Raw genomic sequence first — 27,522 nt, 5'->3', positions numbered from 1 at the left:
TCTGTAGTCTTTAACCGATTAATCCGTCTTTGGCGTTGGACCTGCAGTGCCGATATATACGTCATTGGCGTCCAAAAGGTTAAAGCTTCGCCTTGAATTGCTTCACGTAAATGACGGAGTGGCCGGGAGGGTGGCGTTGCGTCGGCCGCACGTTCCTCTCGATGGGCTTGCTATCCAGCCCTTCCAACTGCCGAAGAAGGCCCAACTGCAAAACATTTGTTTAGTTTTATTTTTATTTTGAATTATTTCGTATTTATCCTGCCAATTATTGTAATATCGTAAATTTAAAAAACAATATTATTAATGTGTAAACCGAGCACTTTCATTTGGTATCAAACTCGACCATGTAATTTATTTATTTATTTTTTATTAATTATGAAAAATGCCCAATATAAAGAGGGGGCAAAAAGTCATAGTCTAGTTACTAGGTCGAGTAGGATATCATTTGAAAGAGCTCGAATTTAACATTACAAAACAATTTTTTTATTTGTTTTACATAGTGAAAAAAAAATACTTATGAAGGAAAATGTGAAAAAAAAAAATACCATTCCCCCCTTATCTCCGAAGTTTACCAACGAATTTTTTTGAAATTTTTACATAATAATAACATTATCATAAATATCACAGGAAAAATATAATCACACCTCTATCTTAAAAACTTTTTTTTTTAATTATCAAAAAACATTTTCAACTTTAATTTGCAATTTAAGCCTATTTGCGGGTGTTTGTTATACTTGAAATGTCTATGAGATTACACTAAAGTACCTTCTTTCAAATAAAACCAAAATAATTTGTGGCACAAGGGTTTGTGGCAATAAATTATTTATCTATTTATCTATCAAAAATTTTAAAATCGGTTCACATGATAAAGAATTAAGTATCCTTGAAAAACCAACATACATACAGGTCGCGCAAATTAGTTAGCCAATTTGCCGATAGATGGCGCTATACACAATTACGCTTAGTAATTATACTTCTGGTCAAGTCTTTCGTGATTCTATTTACATGAGAAAATTGAAAGTTTGTGCGGAACCCTCGAAATTTTCATGCGGCGTTTATCTTTTAATTTAATGGTATACTTGCTATCAATAATATTTTGCCTTACACAAACAAAACAATCCTTGGCAAATACGCAATTATTGATCTCAAATATTCCAGACCCTGTTAGGCAAGTTCAAAGATGTTTGCTAAGGATGAAAGGCTAGAATGGACGTGATTAAGCCTGAATTATATAAAATGGCGGTATATTAATAGAGTCTACGTTTGCTTAAGCGGAATTTTAAATTCTCATGCATGAGAAAATATTTTTAATATTTTCTTCACAGTTAAGCCAAAGTCAAGATATATATGCCACACTAGCGACCCGCCCAGCTTACCCGCCCACGGGTAGTGAAACGTAATATTTTATATGTCTATATTTTTCGAATTCGACTTAAGGTGGTTCGACTAGGTTACCCAAAGCTTAAACCCCGCTAGATGGCGTCACTTTCGCAAATTTTCAGGTTTTTTTTTTTTTGTGGAATAGTGTTGGTATCTGTATACTTAAAAGTATGTTTAGCGCACTCTTTACATAAATATTGAACTATTATAATAAACATTGAATACTTCATTAGTGTAAAAAACACTTTTAAAGTCGACAGAGTGTTTCTGTCATGCTATTTCCTACTATTACTCACACATGCAAACAGTGTTTCCGTGATTGCTTGTAGTAGACAATTTCATGCAGTGTAAGTATGCTGCAATGGCGTTGCGGTATGTTCGTGGAAATACGTGCAAGAGGATTCGGGTTCGAGACTGGTACGTCAGGGGTACTTTTTTTTGTCCTTTTTGTGTTATCTTATGTTTCTTATACCTTTTATTCTTCGAATTCTTGTCCGATTCCGATATAACCGAAATATATTTCAGTGATATCGGAAACGGCTCTAACGATTTCGATGAAATTTGCTGTAAGGGGTTCGATCTAGCTAGGTCTTATCTCTGGGAAAACGAGCATTTTTGAGTTTTTACTTATGTTTTCTTTTTCTCCCAGATATTCAGTATTATTAATAAATTAGTTTATAACGTTTTATAAAAATATGTGACGTTTTGAACTAAAAGGTACCACATTGTCGGTTGTCGATTAGGTTGATTTCATTTTGAAGCTTTATGGAAATATGACAACAATAAGTAGGTACCCGTTTGGTTGAAAACGCCACATATATTGAAAACCTGACTTTCACAAATCTCACCTCTTTGGGTTCTTCCAACTCAAAAAGGATGGAGAATACTGACGATTCTTAGTAGCACTAGCCCAAGGAAGTCCAGGTTTGTAAGTGTCAGGTAGCAGTTTTTTTTTAAAGCGCTAAATATAGTTCTACAAGTAAAGCAATCCCTTACTGCCCAGCCTCTATAGTATTTTTCAAACTGGAAGGGTACGATGATAGATTTCATCTCCATACAATTTATAACCTAATAATGCCAAATGTTGCAAAATTATATTGAATTGAGATCTATCATCGTACCCTTGCAGTTTGAAATAGTTATTTACGATACAAGTGCGGAAAAGAGAAAATTCGAAACGAGTGGCGACAGATTAAAACACGACCGCAGAGTGTTTTAAATCGACACGAGTTGCGAATTACCTATTCGCACGTGTATCGTACAACGTTTTACAGTACATATGGCCCTTTAAACTTTCGACATATGCATGAAAAGTGCTCTTTACGCACTAGGGCGAGAAAGTTGCACCATATGTACTGTAAAATACTTTTTAGTACATATGGTGCTACATATACGTTACCGCCCTAGTGCGGTAATTAGTACAATACGTGCATATGTCGAAAATGTAAAGGGCCATAATTATGTACTGTAAAACGTTGTACAATACACGTGCGAAAAGGGAATTCGCAACTCGTGTCGATTAAAACACTTCCTTCGGTCGTGTTTCAATTTATCGCCACTCGTTGCCAATTTCCTACTTTTCGCACTTGTATCGTAATGTACTAATAATAAAGTAGTAATTGTAAAATAAAATTAAAACTTTTTTTATATATATTTTTTTTGGATTCAAGTAGGTACAGTGAGTAACAACATTGCATGGCCTTCTAATTATAACTATTATAGAAAACGGGATATTTATCATGTTTATTTATATTATTTATTTCTCGATATTTTGGCCGGTCTTGCAAGACCAGTCGTTGTGGAGATCCCTGGGGAGGCCTATGTCCAGCAGTGGATGTCTTGTTGGTGTAGATGGATTCACACAACAAATGAAATAACATTTTTTCATATTTGTTATCCGTAGTTGTCCCTGTACCTGAAAGAAAAATAATATCATGATAGCACAAAATCTCTAATGTTATAGGAAGAAAGATGATGCAACAATATGGATTCTAATAAAGTTATCATTTACTTACCTAGTAATAATTGTGTTTTTCATTCATAGACAAAATTCCATAATTTTCATCCCCAGGAAATGTTTTATTTTACTTTATTGCAGTGAGGATGTCCTGATTTTTTCTGGCTAATGAAGGAAAACATTTTATTTCCAAGAATGCCTCTTCATTTTGCACAATACCTAAAAAAACCTAGAGTTAGTGACACATTGACTATTCGGCAACCAAAACAGTAATAATTACATTATATAGGTATTGTTCACTGCTTATATCTACCATTACGGAAGAAGTGAGAATTATTTTCTGAAAAGATCGGCACGAGAAAATTACAATGTACAATGAAGGAATGAAACTGTACCTACCTTACGAAACTTCACCATCATGAATTCCGCTTCAATTGAGTCTGAATTTTTCTGGATTTTCACGGACCAGAACACCGATGATTTTTGTAACTTGATTTAGACGTTGCTACATATATTATTATACTCTTTGCGTTGCTATCATTTTCAATTTATACAAACAAATTGATGTCACAATAAACATGACCCTATGTGTCAGTGTCAACACTGTCAAATAAAAATGCACTAAACATGACGGCACTGCAAATCCTGCCAGGTCGGCCAGGCAACGTCGCCAACGTCATAGAGTGGCAACGCCGCACGCAACGTATTTGTACACGACATTTGTGACACACACATACGTAAAATTGATGAAAAAATTACGTTGATTTATGTATGATTTCTGTATGAAACAAAGTTTTTCTATTAATTTAGCGCAAACAAATATTCGAAAGTAGATAAATGAGCAAATATTTGTGTAGTAATAGTGTGTAGTGCCTTAATTAAAGCAGATTGAATTTTGTATGAAAATCGAACCACCTTAAATGTCTAATTTTACCATATTATATTGTACAACTAAATATCTACCAGACACAAAAAAAGGCAACCTCAACCTCAAACTAACTTTGAAATGTTTCACAACGTAAAATATTACACCTTCCAACAACAGATCTCAAAAAGACAATAGAATACATCCAGTCATCACATAATTTCGAGTAACAACCATTGACTTCGAAAGTCTGTTGTCTATTCATTTACTATTATTATTGAAACTCGTGTTTCAAGCCGGAACCCCACTGCTGCGCAGTTGCGCACGGTTGAGCTACGCACGTGGGCACGGGGCACAAAAACGCTTCGTATCAAAATGTAGGTACATTCTTTCACAGCAGTGCACGAACACGCTACGCACGGAATGGCTTCACTGATACACGCGTGGCCTGAGGTCCTACCACGAACACCGAAGTTTGCAAATTGCAGGCATCTTTTTCTTTTACCCCAATTAAGGCATAATTAGAGTGACAGAGCGAACTTCGGTGTTCGTGGTAGGCCCTCTGTTCCGAAGCGCCCCCCACGTACGTGACCGACGAAGCCCCACACTGCGACCCACGCTGTCCACGCTACGGACGAATGCCGTATCTATAGTGAGGGAGCGGGGGAGATAAGAATCGTGTGCCTTGTAGGCGGGCCGTATGCTTGTTTGCCAGCAACGTGGTATAAAAAAAAACCATAGGATACGGTGACTGCTTACCATCGGGCGGGCCGTATGCTTGTTTGCCCCCGACGTGATGGTATAAAAAATAATTCAAAAACCGCTTATCCGATCATGTTCGCATTCTCTTTCGGAGCGATTATTTACAATATTCACTTTATCAAAAAATGGTTGTTTCAAAAACCTAACCAACGACATCGCACACCATAGAATAGAATAGAATAGAAATCATTTATTCAGACAACACATCAATACAAATAACACATATAGCAAATACAAGGCAAAGATAAACAAAACAGTACAAATAGAGATGTGAAGCCGAAATGGTCTCCACTCAGCAATATACAGCTAGCAAGACTAGCGTGGTCAGCGGCGCTGCGCTGGTTTTCTGTGAAGCCAGCGGAGTGTGCGGGACACCGGGGACACATTGTGGCCGACGTGACAATACTTAGTATTGATACATTAACGTTACGTCTTTGATATATTGATTGATTGATTGATGATAACTAATATAAATTGCCGCCCAGCGCGGCAATGCCCCCAGCATTCTTGGCACAATTTTTGTTGTAGTTTTATGTAGTTTTTAATTTTAGTTTATAATTTTTACTTTAAGGCTTTATTATACTGAGATGACAGATGACATATGTCAGCGTACTCATGCTGTTTGAAAAATACTATAGCCAGGTGGAATTTTACGCGCGAAATTTTCAATTTACGATAACTTAAGATATTCATTGAAATTGTATGGTGTATACTGTATCCGTTTAAATAGCTTTGTAAATACGACAGTCAGTATATGTAATCTGTTTTTAGAAGTTAATAATGGGTATAGTAAGTTATTCCTAAAAGATAGACATATACCATCGCGGACTTTTTTAGAGACCAATAAAAGAGAGACAATCCCATCATAAATTGTGTTGTTATATCTCAAACGAATTAGGCAGCGTTTTCATTTAAAACTCCTAGAGGTGATTTTTTTTTCCGACATCATTAACCTTTTGGACGCCAAAGCCGGATATATCGGCACCGCAGGTCCAACGCCAAAGACGGATCAAATCGGTCAAAGACAACAGAGCAACATAGACCTACGTGCATGTGCATAAAGTTCAATTTTAGTTTTGACATTTCGGTGACGTGCGTCCGAGTGACAGCTCTGCTTTTGTGTTTGACACGGCGTCCAAAAGGTTAACAAACATCGTCGTCATACTTCAACAAATTTACATAAAACCTTAACAAATTATACTCCTATACCTTCTTCAAGAATCAGTCTATCGATAGGTGAAAACCGCATTAAAATCCGTTCAGTAGTTTTTGAGTTTACTGCGAACACACAAACAGGCAGACGGGGCGGGGGACTGTTTTGTAATGTGTAGACCGCCGCGCACGGGTGACCTAACCTTTTAGAGCCGATAACTAGATCGTATTTTAATCACGACTGCCCCCATCTTTATTACTTGATTATCGAAATCAATATAGTGATAGCACTGATAGCCAGGCCAGCCAGTCCTTGAGGCCAATACAAACATGAGCGTTTTCCAAAAACAGAATTTGGACTTTCTTGGGCTCATTCTACTCAGAATCGTCAGCATTCTCTATATAAAAATGTTTTACTTGTATGTGCATGACGCGTGACGTAGTGGAAACTTAATTTCCATACAAATTTTGTGGACATTTTTTTTTCATCAGGATTGAATAGTGATTCCGAGTTGGAAGAAAAGTTTTTTTGGAAAACGCTCACTTACATGCGCGGGTGCATTGTCGCTCGTACTTGTTAGTAGGTACATGAATTGGCGGGAGCAGGACGCGCGGAGGAATGATAACAAAATGATATAATTTTGATATCGGAGTGTACATTCGAATTGGCCTCCTATTAGTCGCCGTTTCAGGAGATACGTAACGTTAATGTGTGGTCATACCTGTTCTGTGCCTATTTGCACAGGTTTCTGGTAAATGATCCATGTGACACACTCGGTGTACGGGGGCGTGGTTAACGACCCTTTGTAGGTCACGTAGCTGCCCTCACGCAGGTCGTCCCGCTCCATCCAGGACAGTGACTCTATAACAATGAGAGAATATTTTAATGATTTATTTATTATTTATTTTATTATTCAAATTAGTTACACAGCATTACAGTATTACTACCAAGGCACTGCGAACTACAAAACAATATAAAAATACAAAGATACAATGCCCTACGAGAAAACACAAAAATTTAAGTATTTAAGATTTGGGCGACGACATAACAGCGTGGCTCCGTTGCGTCGTCTGGCTTGGTGTAGAATTCGGCAAGTTGCCCCGGAACCACCGAAACACCACACCTTTCGGCCAGAAGTCCGCGCTAGCGATGGTGTCCTGCAGCTGCCGCGGCACGCGCACCACAAATGAACTGAAGTGCACATAGTGACGCGACTGTAGCTGGTGCACCCTCAGCGTATAGCCAGTCTTCCGGCGGATGTACTCCACCACCTCGTCGGCTCCGGCGGAGTAATGCAGTCGAGACACGTAGAGCGCCTTACTCGGTGTTGCAATTCGTAGACCGGAATTAACCGGCTCCGCAGTGCCACACAGAGTCTTACGGGGCGACCTGCGTGCCTTTCTCTTCCTTTCCACCAGTGTGAATCCCTCCTTATCCACATTGGTGCGGGAGAACTTCTCTAAAAGGGGAGCCCGTGATTTACACGCCTTAGAAGGCGCGTTGACCCGGTTAGCTGCGACAGACTGACCGGCGACGTCAGCATAAGCACGCTGACGTGACTTGGAGGAGACAGGAGGCGGTCGCTCGCGCGGGGGGTGCGCGGGCGGTGCAGCGGCGCGTGCGGCACATTTTGCAGTGTCAGCAGCACGTAAACTAACCGACTCGACACAAGTGTCAGGTCGATAATCGCTCTTGAAATTTGAAACCGCCGACCGAGTTGGAGCATTCCGCAAACATGTAATTTCGTCACGTAACTCGGCGATAGTGACTAGGCTAGCTTCAAACTTCATAATAACTTCGGCTAATCTTGTATTTAGGGCCACGATTTCCTTAAACAAGAGGCGAACATCGACATTATCCGGAGCACACGACGGAAGGATAGGGGCACCCGTCGCCACAAACTCCGGAATCCGATCCTTGTTTTCACTCAGGATTTTCATTATGTCCTCAAGGGACTTCTTCCCGGTTTCATCTCCTCTCCGGTGAGGTACATATGTGCCGACGATCCCGAGGGACTGGCACAGCACTTGCTTCGCTGCACAGATGTCTTCCACGGTGAAACTCGACGCACGCGAACTCATCTGGACAGCAGTCACAGCATCCATCGCTCCTTCCTGCACCAGCTTGTTTTTTAGTTGCAGGAAGGCGAGGAACTCATTCGTGATGGGTTGAGTCGGTTCGGAGTCAGTCATCCCGTCAATTTCCGAGCGGCGGCCGAGCCGCGCTAATTTCGCAATTAATAATTTAATTACATATCAATGCGTCTATGTCGCTGCGCGCATTGGGCGATGATAGCTCAATCAAAATACTGTGTCTTTATTTAACTAAGATTTTATATTTGAATTATTAAGTGAAACACTTCATTCGGTTCTTGTCTGTTTGTCTGATTTAATTTCTTGTCTTTTAAGTTATTATTAGTATCTCCATGGATATCACGGGCCTATAAATCCCGGTCTTTTGATAGGCTTGCGTGGGGATATAGATCCAACACGTAGAGGCCCCCCTTGGAGAGCTTTACTGTCATGTAGAACGCCTGCTGGAACCCGTTCACAGGCGCAACAATAGACACCCATGAACCGGTCGCAGCAGGCATTGGGACTATTGTAGAAAAAGTGAACAATATACCGGTCTATGGATTGTAGTTTTGGTGGACAATGAGACTGGGCTATTGCTGAGAGGTCTGCACCTGCCATAACAATGTCTGTTACACGTTATCGAGGCAGGCGGTGACTCGCCGCTGACTAGATGGACCCCTGAAACTGCCGTCGTGAAACGACCAGGAGCAACACCGGTGTGAGCGGCTCAGGGGTGTCGAGAGGTGTGCGCCGCTTTCTACCCAGTGGCTGTTACCAGCCACTGTGCCAACTCGCGTCTTATGCATCTTTCACTTCCACCCCTCTGGAGCATATAGCTCTAGCGACTCCTCTCTGGACAGCCATTGTTATTACTTATTATTAAGTTATTATTTTTTTATTATTACGATTCAATGGCCTTAAAGTCTATTGCAGACTATAGAAACAGTGTCAGGTAGGGCGACAACATTTTCCATGGCTGTGCAGGCCAATACGGGATACGATTACGACGATATTACGATTATACGTAACTAAATAAATATTAAAATCATATTGTGCCTTATTGAGCTTAAAAGTGACATCTAAGATGGCTCGAGGACAATACTGGTGCATTTTTCAGTGGTACTACTAAACTAAATTAATAACTAGCTTAAATCTAAAATAGGCCCTTGAGGCATTGTACCAAGGATACTGGCGGAATTTCCTCGTTGTATCGCAATGCTGATACGTTGTGCAAGGAAGCCGCCAGCTCTTCGGTCACCAGTTACGTCAACCAGACGCTTCGCGATTTCTGCAAACAACTTGTGCGCGTCCCACTTGCGGGACCCCATGGACCTCATCATCATCATCATCATCATCATCATGTCAGCCGATAGACGTTCACTGCGTGACATAGGCCTCCCCCAAGGCTCGCCACTCCGACCGATCCTATGCCGCTCGCATCCACCGAATTCCCGCGACCTTCACCAGGTCGTCGCTCCATCTCGTTGGAGGCCTACCGGCAGTTCGACTTCCGGTACCTGGACGCCACTCCAGAACCTTCCGCCCCCACCGGCCATCAGTTCTGCGAGCAATGTGCCCCGCCCACTGCCACTTAAGGTTTGCAATTCTGCGAGATATGTCGGTGACCCTAGTTCTACTGCGGATATCATCATTTCTGACTCTATCACGCAGAGAAACCCCAAGCATAGCTCTCTCCATTGCCCTTTGCGTGACCTTGAGCCTTCTTATGAGGCCCATCGTTAGCGCCCACGTCTCAGATCCGTATGTCATCACTGGCAACACAAAGACTTTTGACTTAAGACACTGCGGCAATTTGGACGAAAAGATACTGTGGAGCTTCCCGAACGCTGCCCAACCGAGTCCTCCGATTAATACGGGAGTTGGCACAACATGGACGTTAGACATGATCTTCGTCTTGTCCATGTTCATTTTCAGACCAACTCGTTCAGATCGTTCTGCTGAGATCAGCGAGCATCGCACTGAGGTCCTCCATGGTCTCAGCCATGACTGCGATATCATCGGCAAACCGAGCGAAGGTGAGTGATGTACTCGCCATTTACATTGGACCTAAGTAGAGTTTATTATTATTATTTTATATTTAGGTATTCTTAATGCATAATTTCGACGCGTTTATCTATTAAATCGATGCACACAATATATCAAGTCAAACAAATATTTTACGAGCCCCGATGCATATGTTTTCGTCTAGTCAGACCATTTTTTGAGGTTCTCGCGTTTGTACAAAAATAATGTTCAAGTTTTAAAATCACTAATATTTAATGCTAATGTTAATGTAGTTTAATTTTATATGGTAATATTCTCCAATAACTAAATCCAAATACAAGAAATAACGTTTGTACTGAAAAAAAAAAAATAACAATTTTTTTATTTTATACTTGACGGGTAGGAATATAACAGATGTCAAAAGGGCTATTACTAGGGAAAGCAACACGGCATACTACTCTTTGAACACGGCTCTACCAATGTACTGTCAATTTTGTTTCGAGCCCATGCATGCGGCAGTGCTGTAGGAGAGGACAATATGATTTGGAGAACGTTTTTGAAAAGTACATTTTTTTTACAATAAGAGTCTCATGCAATTTTATTATACGATCAAAATAAACTAGATTAAACATTACTATTACGGTTCCCATTACTAGGTCATTTTATCTTCATGTGTAAAATTTAGAATAATTTTTAGAATAAACAAAATTGTTGTGTGGAACTAGACGAAACTAATTTGCATCGGGGCTTGTAATCTGAACGCCCCCTATTGCCACTACATTGAGACAGTAATGTGTCTGATATATTTTAAAACGTACCCGCAGTGACTCGAACAGCTTGGTCACGCTTCTGAATCACCTCCAAACCCTCAACAAGCTTGTCAAATTTCGGGTTAGGGGCGTCTACAACCTCCAAAAGGAAACCAACCACAGCCAAGCCGTCAGCATGACCTACCGCCGCTTCCATTGACTCGTATTTACTGTTGTAGTGGACAAAGTGACATTCTGCTGCGTAGCTGAAAATTATAACAGAATTCTGATTTAAACTTTCACGATTTTTACTCATTATTATTCATAACGACGGGTCTTAATCGTGTAAAATAAGTTTTAAATTTACCTCCGAAGTTTCGAGGACGGCGTTGTCCCCGTGGTCTCGGAGAAGGCGAAACGTCGGAGGTAAATTTAAAACTTATTTTACGCGATTAAGTCTCGTCGTTGTGAATAATAATTATAACAGGATTTTTAATGAATTTTCAAGGCGTTACGCAGCGTACTACGGAGGCGAACAATACGCGAACGCGAAGCGGCGCGGCGCGGGGTGAATCAATCCTTTGATACCTGTAGAAGTGTCCTACGTGGGCGATCTCGTATCGAACGCAAACGCCTTGGCCCCGCCGCGCGGCGCCAAGGCGTTCGCAAATGTTCGCTTACGTAAGACGTAGCGTTAGTTTAGTTAGAGTACACATTTAGAGTATACATGATTTTGCTGTACCCGAGGATCCAACCAGGGCTGATTTTAGACTAAGTTATAATTTTAAAATATTTCATATGATGGAAATATTAATCTGTTAATCAGGAGATTATTGAAATACGTCAGTACTTAGACATGTAATTTATTTATTTTTGCGATGTGAATTTAGTTTAGGCGACTACTTTGTCCTATGAGCTTAAAAAGAGGTCTCCATAAAAGGCTTTCTTTTTTCTAAAATAAATATTGAAAACCTGATTCTCACAGATCTTAATGTTTTTGGGTTCTTTCAACTCAAAATCACTAGCATATTCAATCCTGATGATAAAAAAATGTCCCAAAAATTTGTATGAAAATTGTACATTCCACCTAAGTCACGCACATACAAATGAAAAAAAAATCACACTAAAACGTGACGTAATGGAATGGATATTTTGGGACATTTTTTTTAATGGCAGGATGGAGAATGCTGTCGATTCTGAGTAGAATGAGCCCAAGAATGTCGAGATTTGAAAAAATCAGGTTTTCAAAATTTATTTTAGTAAACGCCCAGACGTGTTACCATTAGAAACAACAACCTTAATTTATCTATAATTCTGAGTTTGCATGACAGCGGCGTAGCAGGAGGCGTGTAAAGGCAGTTAACAAAAAATAAACACAAATTACTAACTATTATAAAATTTCGGGAGACGACTTTAACGAGACAGGGCGTTATGAAACATTACACCAAACTACCAACTGACGCAGTGGACATTTTAAGTAATTTGCCGTTATACATACCTACATCGCTGGCTTTTTTTACCAATTTTGTATCTAAGCGTTTAGAACAGAAACAGTGAGCATTAGACTAGTCAATAATTATGGATGTTACTTACCCATGACCATCTAAAACGTGTTCGCAGCCGGTGAAGTCGTCAACAGACCAGTGAAAGTGCATTTGCTCGAATATGTACTCGCCCATTAGGGGCCCGCCGCTTAGTCGTGGTCGAGAGTTTGTGTCGAGGGTAAAATATGCTGAAAAAATAACAGATAAAAGCAAAGCAAAAAAAGCGCTGATGGCCTAGCGGTAAGAGCGTGCGACTTGCAATCCGAAGGTCGCGGGTTCAAACCCCGGCTCGTACCAATGAGTTTTTCGGAACTTATGTACCTACGAAATATCATTTGATATTTACCAGTCGCTTTTCGGTGAAGGAAAACATCGTGAGGAAACTGGACTAATCCCAACAAGGCCTAGTTTCCCCTCTGGAGGAAGATGATGAACAGATCAAAAGCATTGTATAATCTTCGCATCTTATTTGCACCTTCTTACCATGTTCTTACTTATTAAATTCAAGCGGAATTTTCTATAAATGTTCCTGTACTTAAATTAGATAACTCAAATAATCCTCTATATTTACAACGCTGGTAAGTAGGAACAAACATGCGCCATTTGTCTTCAAATCCACAGTATTAAAACAAAGTCCGAAGTGCTCTCTAATTCCCATTGTTTACGCAACAATCGCCTTACTTAGGTGTGTGTGTACAAGGCGTACTTATAAATAAATATTTTGATTTGTGTCGTTTGAGTTCAAGAATACCGCCATTTTAATTAAATATAATACATATAGTACCACAGAACTGAAAAGTTATGATCAAATCGCCTAGCGTGGTACGGGCATGTAATACGGAGGGATGAAAGTCATGTGACGCGAAAGGTATTAGAAATGAAGGTGGAGGGATGTAAGTAAGTAAATATTCTTTATTGTGCACCATACACTTAAAAACATACAACCAAATTAAGAACCTCCTCCTTTTGAAATCTTGAAGTCGGTTAAAAATACACGGAAAATGAAATACAGTTAAAAGCTAGGTAACAACAGGCGGTCTTATCGCTAAGAAGCGATCTTTTCCATACAACCTTTCGGTAACAGGAAACTAAGGACGATAAGGAGGGAAAGGAAAACCAAGGAAAAGGTGAATGGATTGTGAGAGATGATATGAAGAAAATGCAAATGATGAGATGACGAACGTCAGAGAGGTATGGAGGAAAAAAACATGCTGCGCCGACCCCAAATGATGGTAAAAGTGCAAGAGAATGATGATGACATAATGTACAGTCGCCATCAGATATATCGGAGTGGCCGAGGTGCTCAAAAACATCTGAACACGCACTCTAACGCCTCGACAATAGAGACGTGTTCAGATATTTGTGAGTACCTTGGCTGCTACGATATATTTGATGGCGACTGTACCACAGAACTGACAGTGACTGTGTTCGAGTCTAAATTCCAACCAGCTTGATCAACATTCGCGGCTGACGCAATAATCCTTTACGTTTCCCAGCCTCGGTGGTATCCGTCCAAGTTTTCTGAGTGTATATACAAAGTTAAAAGATATATGTATTGCCGTGGCTAATAGCCGCGTCTGTCCCAGATAATTCAGACATTATAAATCGGCGATCCTACACAGTGTACACTTTTTTTAGCGTTCATAAATCTTATGGCAAAAGTGTTTAAATCCAACCGATCGTAAACTTGAATTCTCATAACCTTGCTGTGTTTCTTCCTTGTAGATTTGTCACCGATTTTATCGATAGATAATTTTAAGCCACGTGCTGATTTCGCCCAAAAATATGTTATGTAATGTGTAAAATAATGTAGTGATATGAATTGAGTAGTAAAGGTGATTTAGATAGGGTTTTTTTTGTTGGATAACGTGATTTTAGCAATGGTTATCATCAAATATTTTTCATAGGATGCGTTGCGTAAGTGAAAATTATTTTCATCCCTATACTCGATAAATACTTTCTACCCCTTTATAACCCCCTTAGGTGGTTGAATTTTCCAACATTATGCCTACACATACGAACACAAACAAATAATATCCGACAGCTGATGGCGGGCCCCGACATGGCTGAAATTATCGGAAGCGCCTTTGCGATATCGGATGTCGGCAGGCGCCTATGACAAAAACAGCTGCAGGAGAGTGCAATATGGGATCAAGTCCGCCTTTTTCTTAGTAATAATGATCTATTAACTGATTAAAAAAATACAGAAAAACCACGAATCTTACACTTTACTTCCACCCGGCATCCGATATCGGATCGGGCAATGTGAAAACGTTCTTAGGCAGGGTAGGCATGCTTCGTTACGTTTCGTTGTCAAACATAAGTTTTGTCGTAGTGAGAATTGTGTACTTAGCCACACGTGCTTTGCTACGTCGTAGCCTGTAGCGTACTTTTTCAGATAATGTAGCAAAAGTGCTTTTATGAGTTAAATTAATAGGTCAAAAAATTTACCAGTTTGTCCCGTATTTAATAACACGCCACTGCCTTCATTGTCCCAGTAACCCCGGAATTTGAGTCCATCTAGTGAAGTCCATGTCGGGCATTTTTGAAGGGAAATGGCTATTGGAGATTGCGATGCGCGAAGACGAGAGATTTGTTCAGCTGCAAAGAGTTTTTTTTTTGTCAATAGCAGATCAGTTGTTTAAGATGGAAGATAGTGCTAATAATTTCATAATAATTGATAATTAAAAATTAATTATTATGAATGAAACATAACGTCCAACCAATTTATACTTTAATAAACAGTTTGTGGGCGTTAAGTTTTAAAAGGTTAACTGGCAACATCATATTAGACCTAAAAGCGTCTAACATATTATTAATAATCAGAACCTTCAGAAGCCGCTGTCTTCATCGGGGCCACCACACATTTCGGGTCCAGTAGTTTCATGTTGTGTCTTCAATCGCCCGACCGACATTGGAAGAGTTGGTGTATGAACTTTTTCAATGCTATCGAATTTGCGATAAGATTCGCGATAGTTTATCAACTTTGACGCGGTAGAATTATTAATTGGTGTCTGCGATCTTTAACAATGCTTGGTAGTCATCGACTACGATTGTTCGATGTTCTACGATTTTAGTAAACAAGCCTATTTTATTACATTTTTATATTTCAATAAGAAGGGAAAAATTCAATAAACATACCCCGTATTTCAAAATTTGCTTTATACATGATTAGGCAAATTCAAACAAAATAAAAAGTTGAATATTTTTGTGCAAATTACAACTGTACAAGTATTATAAAAATATTTTAAAACACTTTTCAACACAGCATTCGTTTTAACTTAGCGTAAATTAACATTTCTACGCCGCACCAAAAACAATCAAAATCATGGCATTAAAGCGATATAAGCACCTTCATAGCCGCTTCCTATGCAAAATAGGGTTAAACAGCAATTTCTATGTAAGTACAACGTTTTCATAGATAATATAAATCAACTAGTCGACTAGAATATAAAGCGATATTTTACTATTTATCTCGTACGATTAAGCCGCGAACTAAGCATAATGCTCGTCAAATAGATTAGATATGTTAAACTACCGAATTCACTTGATGGATTGCTCGTAGAACCATTGATAAGATACTAGTTTCTCTAATAAAAACAAGATATCGTATGGGTCCGTTAGGTCGTAGTCCCATTGTGCCGATTGTACGAAGGGTAACTTGGGCTATTATTATTATTGATTTATATTTAGAACAATGGCCTGTAATTTCCATCTTCACCATTTAGGTTAGTATTCCATCTGTCCAATATCTTGGTCCAATGTGCATTGCGTCTCACTCTCTCACTAAGCAAAATGTGAGATGCAAATACACATTGGACCAAGATATTGGACAGGTTAAGGTGTAATAACACCCTTATAGATGGTTGGCAGTCCTCAACTGTGCGTTTCTACAGGAATGTCCTGCCTTGCTCAGCTAAACTGTGAAATAAACTGTCGCCTGCGGTATTTCCGGACCATTGCGAACTTTCAAACCTTCAATCTTCACTTTTAGTTACATATATGTGACCCCTAAAACTATTTTATTTTTATTTAACACAAATAAACCTATGTTCAAAGTTTCGTTAAAATATAGCAATGTTCGAGTACAATGGCTGTGACATAGGTACGGACAGACAGACGGGCAGACGGACGGACAGACAGACAGATGGACTGACGGATGGACAGACGGACAGACTGATGAACGTATATGACGAAAACAGTTCTATTTTGGCCACGGAATCGTAAGCAAGTTTGGTATTTATTTTTAAACTAGATAAGTACACAATAAAAAACTGCTGCTGCTGTTAATTTTTCCATAATACATAATCACAAAACATATTCAAGTCCACAGTAGGTAGGTATAGGCGTAAAACTCAGTAAAAGGAAATAAAATACACGCAAATCCGCAATCCCTTTCCCAGGTTTTAATTAGGAATTCTTTGCCGCATTCGCAATTGAAAAGAGTCCAGCACGGCCTTACCCCGCTTACCGAGTACTTAATATATCGACCGGGATATGGACCGCTCCCGCTATTTCGACGTATAAGTCTAGTGAAACTAACCGTGAATCATTAAAAACTGTAAGACTATCACTTGCATGGAATCCTCATACTGTTAGTCTTGCCCCGAGCAAAATAAACTTTGTTAGTCTTTAGTCATCTTAGTTTGCAAATGCCGACCGCCACAGAGACAATGGACGGTAATCTTATACCTTTAATCGAGCAATTATTGTATATATATATTTATATATTTATATATTTCGGGGATCTCGGAAACGGCTCTAACAATTTCGATGAAATTTGCTATATGGGGGTTGTCGGGGGCGAAACATCGATCTAGCTAGGTGTTATTTCTGAGAAAACGCGCATTTTCGGGTCGCGCGTTCTCCCAGATATTAAACCTTACCTGAGCTAAACTTTTTTTAACACCTACATTTTTAAGTGCCATGCTATTGGTCATTACTTTTATGATATCCCCTGACCGTCTGCTAGACGTTTAAATGAGTTTTGCCCTTAAAGTGGTTCACCGGGAATGTCCACGATTGTACTATAATTCTAAAATATAAAGCAATATCGTTCGTGTCCATGAGTTTGAGAGTGGTTTGACAGCTGTAGTAACGTTTTATAATACGGCTCCACATCTCTATTATTTTTTAACCTGGATTGTCAAAATTCAACTATCGACAACTTTTTTCTCTCTCAAGCTCGAAAGAGCTCGTGATTATGAGTAAAAATAATATAAAAATTCCCAACTATTAAAAAAAGTATTGTATTCAACTTTGAAGAAAATAGTCCATTTATTTAGAGCTGAGAATATAACGCTAAGCTAAAAATATTATTACTGTACACGACTTCGCCAGGGATAACATGGTACATTCAGCCCCAAAACAATGTATATTAGTAACGGCCAAACTAGCCAAAATCGTGACACACCTTTGTTACAATAGAAATAAAAATGTGTTCTATTTCATGCTGACTGTACCTATATTGTACCTATTCATAATTACCTAGGATGACATACAAATTTTCCCTTGTTATAATATTTAAATCTAGGCGTCTAGTGCCTATTGTAATTTTCTTTCAAAGGCAAAGGCTTCCATGTATTTTTATAACCAGAGGCCAGGTGTTTGCTTTAAAGAGTCGTTCTATTGTTTTTGCGCAATTGAATATACTGAATGCTTTAATTGCTGATTGCTGAATAATGCAAAAAAATAATTACTTAAAAAATAATATCAAAAACCTTCGATATTCGGTCGCATTTTTCCCAGTACTTATATTTCCCAGTAGTGATATAGAGTAAAAGTACAATCTTCATATTTACACAGCCCAAGAATGGGGAAAGAGAGAGAATGATATAAAAATGGATTATTTTCACACATAATTATATTACTGTGTTAAAATAGTTATTTGTTATACAAGGGTGCAAAGTTGTATTTTACCCGCGAGTGTAGAATTGAAACACGAGCAAGCGAAAGGATTCTATAGGCGAACCACGAGCGAAGCGAGTGGTTCTAAAATAGAATCCTGAGCGTAGCGAGTGTTTCAACACACGAGAAGTAAAATACATTTGCGCCCGTGTATATACACAAAACTTTTCACCTCACTATAGCGAGGAAAGTGCAACATCCACAGGCGTTAGATCATCTTCATCACTGGAATCACTTATTTCTTTACGATATTATAACAGAAAACTCTGGAAGTTGTGTATTTTTACGCAAGTCGGTGAGAAAAATTGTTGACAATGTTGACATTTCTGATGTATGAAATGTCAACGATGCGTTTTGAAATTGCATCGACTCAACTTGTGCGTTCAGAATTATATTTAACATCATTATAAAAAAAAACAAACGTTTCTTATGGAATTTTAAGGTTTATGACTTAAAATCATTAAATAAAGCTAAATTTGGTATTTTTTATTAGATTCTCAAACCATTTATTTAATGATAATTAATATCGAACGAACCATTATCATGAGCGTTTTACGTTTTGTTATCTGTCAAGCTACTTAAACACGCTCCATCCAAGGTCAAATTACTTTCCCCACTAGTGGATAAAACGCGTTTTCCCCGCTTGTATTGAAGGATAAACGACAACTTTCCGAGCTAGTGAGGGGAAAAAATCATTTCGTCTTACTTGATAAATTTGCCAACGCAATCACACAGATGGCTGAATTCCTATAAATTTGTTAAGTCCAGTCACTGTCGTATAACGTTATTTTAGGTTTACACAATACTAAAATGAATTTACTTAGTTTGATTGACATCAGTCGTACTTATTTACACAGGAATAAATTTAGTTTCAATTTACAACATTATTATATTATCTGGGATTTAATAGATTTATCTTTATATTAAATTGATTTCTTTATTTACAAATAGGAACTTTAGTTTTTTTTAAATATAATGTACAGGGAGCTGGAAAAGTACTATTTCCATTCATAAAGTGGGTAAGCGCTGTTACATCTGTGTGTATGTTAGAAAACATTGTACGCGACACAAAATCGTCCCAATGAAACGCCCAACTAAACCAATGCCTTTGCAAAGTATGCATGCATTCTCTCATTAATGTTTCATTGGCATCGATTGCCGACCTGCCTCAACGCCTCACTCGATACAGTGCCCTAGATGTCTATAATCGATAAGTTTATATCGTGAGGATATCGAGACGAACGGCTAAGTCTCGAGGGGACGAATTACGGTAAACAAAGGATCAGATACTATAATTTATATTATATGACTTATATGCCTCGGGATTTCGCCTATAATGTGGGAAAAGTAACGGAAAATTTCATCTATAAATAGGTGTCGATGGTTAGACTATGTTGGAATAGATTATTTCACACAATGAACTAAATAAAGCACTAGAAAAGCATTACAAACTGCAATCAGATTTGCGAATAAACTATTTAGTAAATCGAAAGAAATAATTTGCCATTCCGGCAGATGGACTCTATATTAAAATATTATGTTAATGTGATATTTGTACTTGTATATTACTGGCACTGGCAGTAGATGGAACCCTGTCAAATTTATATTTGTATAACAACGGTTTTAGAATTGTTCAATAACAAGCGATAAATAATAAGCGGTCAATAACAGCCCTCATGTAAAGTCTGAATAAATTTCGAGTATTCACTTTCTTGGTTTCACTGTGCTATAGATCTCTGCTAAATAGTGATAAGTTTATCCCCCACACTCTATGGTTCCATTTTTCCCCATTTTGAGTACTGAATAACATTCTTTGTTTATTGCAACACGCGGGTCAAATTACTAAGGGTCGTTGAACAAATCTGCGGACAGACGGATAAGACGGATGGACGGACATTTCGAAACTACTTATAGTCCCTTTCATATACTATACTATAGATCCCTGAGAAAACTACAATAAAGAAACCTGAACAATCAGTTTTCATTGATAGTTATTTGTTTTACAAGGGGGCAAAGTTGCAGTTAGACCTCTCGTAAGATTGCAAAATTGAACCACGAGAGCGTAGCAAGTGATTCTAAAAGTAATCATCCACAACACTAATTGTAGAACATTATCATTTCTAATCTTTACTAAAATAAACAATTAATTCTAAAACATTATTTTAACTAAATTATCAATAAGGTTATGATACATTAGATAACAAATAATAAATAAAAAATTGTGAATAAAATGCAAATTTCTTATCAGTTTTTGAAGAATAAACAAACATAGCCTTTACGAGCTGGTGTGGTGAAAACTATTTGACACTGGTTTCGAAAAATAAAGCAGGTAGTTTTACGTATCTACTTAAAAATTACTTAAATATATTTGTATATCGTTTCTTTAGTTCTTTTTCAAGTTAGTTTTTTACCTGCGAATATGGAGTTCTAAATCTCCAAGGCAGACGTCGGATTCTTGCCTCTTTTTGGCTTTCTGAAAATAATTAAAATAATAATATAATTAACATTGTCTTCGTAGCAGATTATTTCATTCCCAAAGTTACCGTGGGACTTATAATCTGTGTAAGAATGTCCTGTAATATTTTTTATTTATTTAAAGTCACGAAATCTGAAGTTTTGTAACAATTTAGAATGCAAACATTCGACCCAATTTTGGTATTATAAATCGGAATTTTGTCAAATTATGGAGTATTTCAAATGTATCCGTTAACATTGTAACTACAACCGTTCTATAATTTACCTACGCGATCCTTCCATTTGTAATTTTTTCATAAAACTTCGTCATACGTACACATTTTAAACTACTACAAATATTAAATATTTTAGTCATAAGACAGGTACTTTACAAATTATAATAATATGTTCGTTGAAAGGAACAATATAAACTTGCAGAACTTCTAGGCGTTTATTTACTTACTTAGATCGTTTTTCCAAGCGATAAACGTAAACAGTAAAGACATTTTACCTTCAGGGTACGTAATGAGTATTACTTTCCTCAAGGGACTTGAATTGAAGCCTAAAAGCCGCAATAATTTTGCTTGCTTCTTAGATGGAATAATTCTGAGCGTAGGTATTTACTGAAGCAAATAATAATTTCGGGACAGTAATATTCTTTAATGACAGAGCAATAACGCTATCTTCTGTTAATAGCACAATCGGATTAGGACTAACCTCAAAATATCATGGACAGTTATGAAATTCAGTACATATGTTAATTAAAGGTCTCTTTTTCACGTCCACACTATTTGATATTTGGGGACCTCGTGGAATCGCAGCCATCTTTTTACTCTAAATCTACGTTCTCTGTGAAAATATGGTGTAAGGCAAAAATCTTAAAACTTATTCAGCTCTACACAAAAAAGTCCTAGATATCTATGCGGATACCAGATTTAGCGCTTATACTGTTCAGGGGATATTCTCTTAATAGGAAACTTGGAGCAATATGAATTCTACTTTTGTCTATACATTTGTACACGTTCTACCCCAGTATCAACATTTTACTCGACTGCGACTTAAACAGAAAGTAGGGTTATGGGTTTAAATACTGTGATAATCAGCTGTAGCTTAGGATACTGGAAGGATTTTTGAAAATGATGTATCGGTAGATTGGTTTTGCCCTTCCACAACCTGTTTACACTTGTTCTATTAAAGCATAATCAATACAGCCGCCTTGAGAGGACGCCGAATATTAAATCATATAAAAATATGATTTAATAAAGTTAAAACTTCTAGCGCCTAAACTACCTAGTGGATTTCAATAAAATAGACATCAGTAGATCCATAACTGGTACTCGAGTGCTATGCAATAAAATTTACTAAAATAAACGGAGGATAAATATTTAGGACTAAAAAATGTGATTGCAAAAACAGTTTTTAGGTCTTAAATTGGGCTTAAACAACAGTGAAAGTAATCAAATTTGACACCTATTTACAATTTCAGGGATCCCTGTTTGCGTGTCTTAAGATTTGAGCTTCGGGGACCACGGGGATCATACGCCATCTTAAAAAACTTTTGTCTTTGATGGTTTTTCTTTTTTTCTCGGAATATCTGGGATATGTGAATACTGTGTATGGCGAATCGAAAGCTTATTCAATTCCACACTAAAGGTATACAAAACCATGTCTCAAATACGAAGCCTTTTTCTAGGCATGGGCATGCTTTTAATAACGTTCAATTAACTTTATTTGTAATCTTATATCATGCCTTTCTAAGAAGTTTAAAAGTATGTGTAATGGATTAAAACTTTCAACCCTTTTTTAAGCCTTTTAGGGGATGCATTTTCTCAAAATCGCTTCTTATCCCTTATACACATTATAAACGTAACCTGGTGTGCTAATTTCAACTTTCTAGGTTTTGTAGTTTCGGCTTTGCGTTGATGAGTCAGCCAGGACACGCGAATTTATATAGAATAGATATTATACGATATTGTATGTGCTGGCACTGCTGACCTCTCGCATCAATATCGGTCAAGAAGTCAAGATCGTAACATTCGGTCCGTATAGAAATAGGTGACTATTAGAAGCGGCATTCAGAATTTAATAATCCGTTACGGTTTTGTTATTATTCGCAATGCATCTTGTTCGCACCAATAAGTATTAAATATGTAAGTTAAAAGCAAGATTCACACACGAACGACGACAAAAATAAATTAAATTAAAAGCAAGCATGCCAGCCTTATACATGCTGTTTTTGTTGTCTCTGAGGTGTGAATGTAGGTCATACTGAACAACTTTCTGGAAGAGATCCCTTATAGTAAGTTCGCCTTTGTACTTCCATTACTGTAATTTATTCTTGTAAACCTGTGTTGTGTACAATAAAGCGATTACTACTACTACTAGTACTACTACTTTTACTATGGGGTCAACCACGAAATCTCATACATTTCGGATGTTTACTATGGAACAGCAAATTGTTTTTTCGCTATTTCGGAGTTGGCTCCATAGTAAAAGTTGTGCACTGGTTATACTTAAGTATATATTCACCCTATTCACCTCTCAGTGTCAGGCATATCAAAAAGAACCTGTACAGCTAGGTTTCTAAGCTTTATTAATTAGTTTAATGACACTTTTCAATAATATAATTATCATAACGACTTGAATTCTGACTGGCATGGACTGGCAGGATTCCCTGGTATAGACCAGGGAATCCTAGGGAATCAGGGCAGGGAAGCTTAGTTCAGGCACATGTCAACCATCACTATTTTTAAGTCTTTGTTTTATATGAATGTAAGCAGGCCACGTGTTTTTAAATAAATTATTTTATGTTTATGTTTATACCACCCCAAATAGCTGATAGCGATGCAAAATTCCCGGTGAATTATAGCTTCTCTAAACAACCAACTACGGGTTAATTAAAGCGATAAATTCCATTAAAAGTATGCAAATTAAATGCATTCCAATTTTGGCAAATTGTTACTGGTAGCTGTAGTAAAATAGCGAATAGGCAAATTACGAAGCGAATTAATCTACTGTTTCTATGTGAGTTCTTATGTACTTAGGTTTTTTTCTGTAGTCAAATCTGTCAAATAAAATGTTTTTGGCAAAAATTAAATGTTTGGTACAATCTTTTATCGCTGACTGTACTTTTCTTTCCACAGATAACTAATACTCATCGAGACAATTCTAAAAAGCCCATACACAATTAGGTTTCGTTGTTTTATCACAGAGTTCCTATGGCCACCTGTCTGTCTCTGGGAGGTCATCAGCTCGATGGTACCATAATATTACATTGTCACCCGACTTACATATGTATGCAAATTTTCAGCTTCATTGGAAGTTGTGAAGTAGCAAGATTTGACCCGTACATACAAGTTACATATAGTATAGGTACATTTCAAGTTAATAAAAAGCTTGTAAAAAGAATATAGGTTTGTTCGGTTGTTAGCTAAGAGCCAGTCCTGGAAAATAGTATATCATTGTGAGAGTAAAAAAACCCTTCTATTTAGTTCGCTATTAATTACTATCCTTACTAGTAGATCTAGCAGCTGTTTATCGAAGGAGGTCAGCGAAGGGTTGTAAAAATAAATTGAAGTTGTGAAATAAAATGAACTGTTATGATTTCAGCAGTTGGCGATTTTTTTTATGAATGAAGCAATCACGAGTTTATGGCGTAGGTCAAATAATTTATGGTTTGGTTTGTTCGATAGATTTAACAACCCTTTGCTAGCCCGTATTTCTGATCTGACCTATATCGATGAGCATCTACCAGACGTCTTGATCTAGTAACAAGCAATGATACTAAACCAAACTTTCTAGAAGGGTCGCGTTGTCCTGAAAATTGTGTTACTATTTCGGCGGCCAACTCTCAGTCTATTTGGGTAGACTACCGTTTCTAACGGATAGATAATTTCCGGTGTGTAGACGCACTTGAAAATCAGTAAAGCCTTTCATCTTCTTTTAATCGACAAATAAACGGGATTCGACGCAGTTCAATAGTCTCCCACAGGTCGTATATTTAGAATATTAGTTTTCACCTTCAATTTAAATTTGAACCTTAGTTCTATTAGAAATACCAATGTTATTAAATCCTGAGTTTAAGAGACATCCGGGCCTTTGATGAATACTGGGAATATTTTAGAGCGAAAGATTTGGATGTCAGCGATTCCTGCGACAAAAGGTATTTTATTATAATTTCATGACAAAAATGCATAATTGTTGTCATTACCTTAATTTTTTTAATACGAGTAAAATTAGTGTTAAAAGTTCCGTAGCAATATCGGTTGAAACGGAACCCTCATAATTTCGTCATTTCTGTATTTTCATCCGAAACATATAGACAAATATTTTAAATCTTTCATGGAATAGTCAATAGTCAATTAGTTTTATACATAAAATAATTAAATATTTGAAAAATTGCTACATAGTAACGCCATTATTGTTAGCTAAATAACGGCGTTACTATGGGATCAAATCAGTAACACTTATAAGCTCCTCTATAAATAAATTACCTTCGTTTGATGCGTATTAAAAGCAAAGTCATATATGTATACATATAGGTAAGTAAATTTCCACTGCACTTTTAAATAAACAAAAATCGCGAAAGTATAGGTACTCTACTTACTGTGATTGCTGTCCATCCGAGTACTCCTCAAATAAGATTTTTTAGTTTGATATCTGTTAACAGGCAGTTGCACCCGCACAGTCATTCTACGAGGTTCTTTCATTGGCAATGAGGAAAATGGTTCAGATATTTCGTTGGCTGAGTATGAACTTGATATGTCTCGACCTAAAATCAAAGTAATTATGTACAGCCAGCTGCAGAGATAACTGTACATAATTACCTATATAGAAATTTGTTTGCAGGGTGCAGGGTCAACTATGTACAAAACACAATAAGTCCACGACAATGTATCATATTATGTCCTTCCCCGAGCCTCAAACTATCTCCATGGCAAATTCCATCTGAATCGGGTCAGCGAAGAAATGAACGAAGTGTCTGAAGAGGTAATAGACAGACAGAGTTACTATCGCATTTCATAACATGACATTTTTAGCCAAACAAAGAGGCAGACTGCCATTCTAAGATCCTATTAAGAAACTTTAACAACATAAAGCTATAGTTAATGGGATTTTATATTTCTCTACTATAACGAGGTCCACCCCTAATCGAAAAAACTTTTGTAACTTGTATACGTTGTATTCCAAATCCATATTCCTCATAACGACTGAACAAACTTAACCGCAGCGGATTCTCATCCATATTTTATTATTCACTATCGATGGTACAGTCGCCCTCAGATATATCGGAGCGGCCGAGGTGGTCAAAATATCTGAACACGCACTCTTAACGCCCTGACAATAAAGGCGTGTTTAGATATTTGTGAGCGCCTTGGCCGCTCCGATATATCTGATGGCGACTGTACAAGAACCAACTGTTTGTAACAGTCATACATCATAAATATTACAACGACCTTTAACCTGTTGCTGCTGCTGTGTTTAAGATTGGTGGAAATAAGGGATGACCATAATTATTTAGTTTTGGACTTTATTATTTCCTTCGGTATTACCCTGTACGTATCTTATATGCTAAACTTAAATATTTAGGTAGGCACTCACTTCGCTGCCATTCCTTAAAAAGTTTTTGTTCCTTATAATCTCGTTTAGAATTTTGTTTTGAAGTGATCTGTAACAAATCCAATTATTTTTAGAACAATGTTACTATCTGAATAAGAATAGAATAAGAATAAGAATTGTTTATTGCCACATTATCAAGTACAAAAGAAAATGAAATAAAAGTACAAAAGAAAATAAAATAAAATTACATAAAACAAGAATAAGAAAAAAACAATTATTAATTTATAAGTAAGTACAATCAATTGGGCAAAGGGTTTCCAGTCTCAGCGTGTGCTGGGCCGAGATGCCCGGCGCTGGTTTCCAGACCGGTTGCAGACTAGGACGGCCGGAGGGTAGCATAATTATTAACTATATCAATTACAATGATAACATCTGTGCTCGTAATTAAGTACAATTGACGCTATGGTCATTAAAATAGGAACAATTGAAGAATCTGCATTTTAATACGTAAAATTAAAGTTTTAAAAACACTTGCCTTTGGCATTCAAGTGACTAAGCTTATTTATTACTTTAGTACTTTTACTAGTATACGCATACGCACATGTGGCCTCATGGGAATACAACCATCGAGATAGCAACTAAAACTAAACATTCAAAATTACCTTTTCACGGCTCCATTGAGAAAATAGTAATGCTTAGTGCGTATTATTTCGTAACATTGCTGAGTAGCAATTTTTGTTGTAGGCTGTATTTGGTAACAAACATTGTATTCAAATCAAAGATCTCGTATGTAAATTAAATGCAAATTTAATACATGTTCCCAAAATAAATCGAAATAAATTGAGTCTAATTGATAATCTTTATGATTGTCTTTTCATTCAAACTGACGGGCCGTCGGACATGATCCGATTAAATAAAAGCCAGAGGACTAGCTTTGGGTTCGATTTCAATTATATCGACATATCTATTGATACGCTTTGTGGCATTACGAGTGTACAGTTTCTATAGAAATAAACTACGGAATTTAAAAAAATAGTTACAGATTTCCAAGGAATCCGTTTGTTTCTGTGCGGCATTTGCATAATATGGGTAGGAAAATGAAGAACCCATATT

General features: G+C 37.5%; 1 protein-coding gene across 2 annotated transcripts; it reads right to left on the bottom strand.

Annotated features, from left to right (window-relative positions):
• Window positions 1-79: 79 nt before the first annotated feature.
• LOC134743769 (carbonic anhydrase 1) lies at window positions 80-27,522 on the bottom strand. Of its 2 annotated transcripts, XM_063677420.1 has the most exons (8): window positions 27,450-27,522; window positions 26,452-26,518; window positions 25,457-25,621; window positions 14,941-15,090; window positions 12,539-12,677; window positions 11,015-11,211; window positions 6,839-6,978; window positions 80-205 (listed from the first exon to the last, which is right to left on the bottom strand). In XM_063677420.1, the coding sequence occupies exons 1-8, from the start codon at window positions 27,489-27,491 to the stop codon at window positions 80-82; spliced, it is 1,026 nt and encodes a 341-aa protein (XP_063533490.1). In that variant the 5' UTR covers window positions 27,492-27,522. The 2 variants fall into 2 exon arrangements, with proteins under 2 accessions (XP_063533490.1, XP_063533491.1); XM_063677421.1 differs by lacking the exons at window positions 25,457-25,621; window positions 26,452-26,518; window positions 27,450-27,522 and adding an exon at window positions 15,319-15,539.

The sequence above is a fragment of the Cydia strobilella genome, chromosome 8, assembly GCF_947568885.1.
Source record: "Cydia strobilella chromosome 8, ilCydStro3.1, whole genome shotgun sequence".
NCBI classification, from domain to species: Eukaryota; Metazoa; Arthropoda; class Insecta; order Lepidoptera; family Tortricidae; genus Cydia; species Cydia strobilella.
The sequence above is the reverse complement of the archived record's forward strand: the minus strand, read 5'-3'. Positions and strand labels throughout refer to the sequence as shown.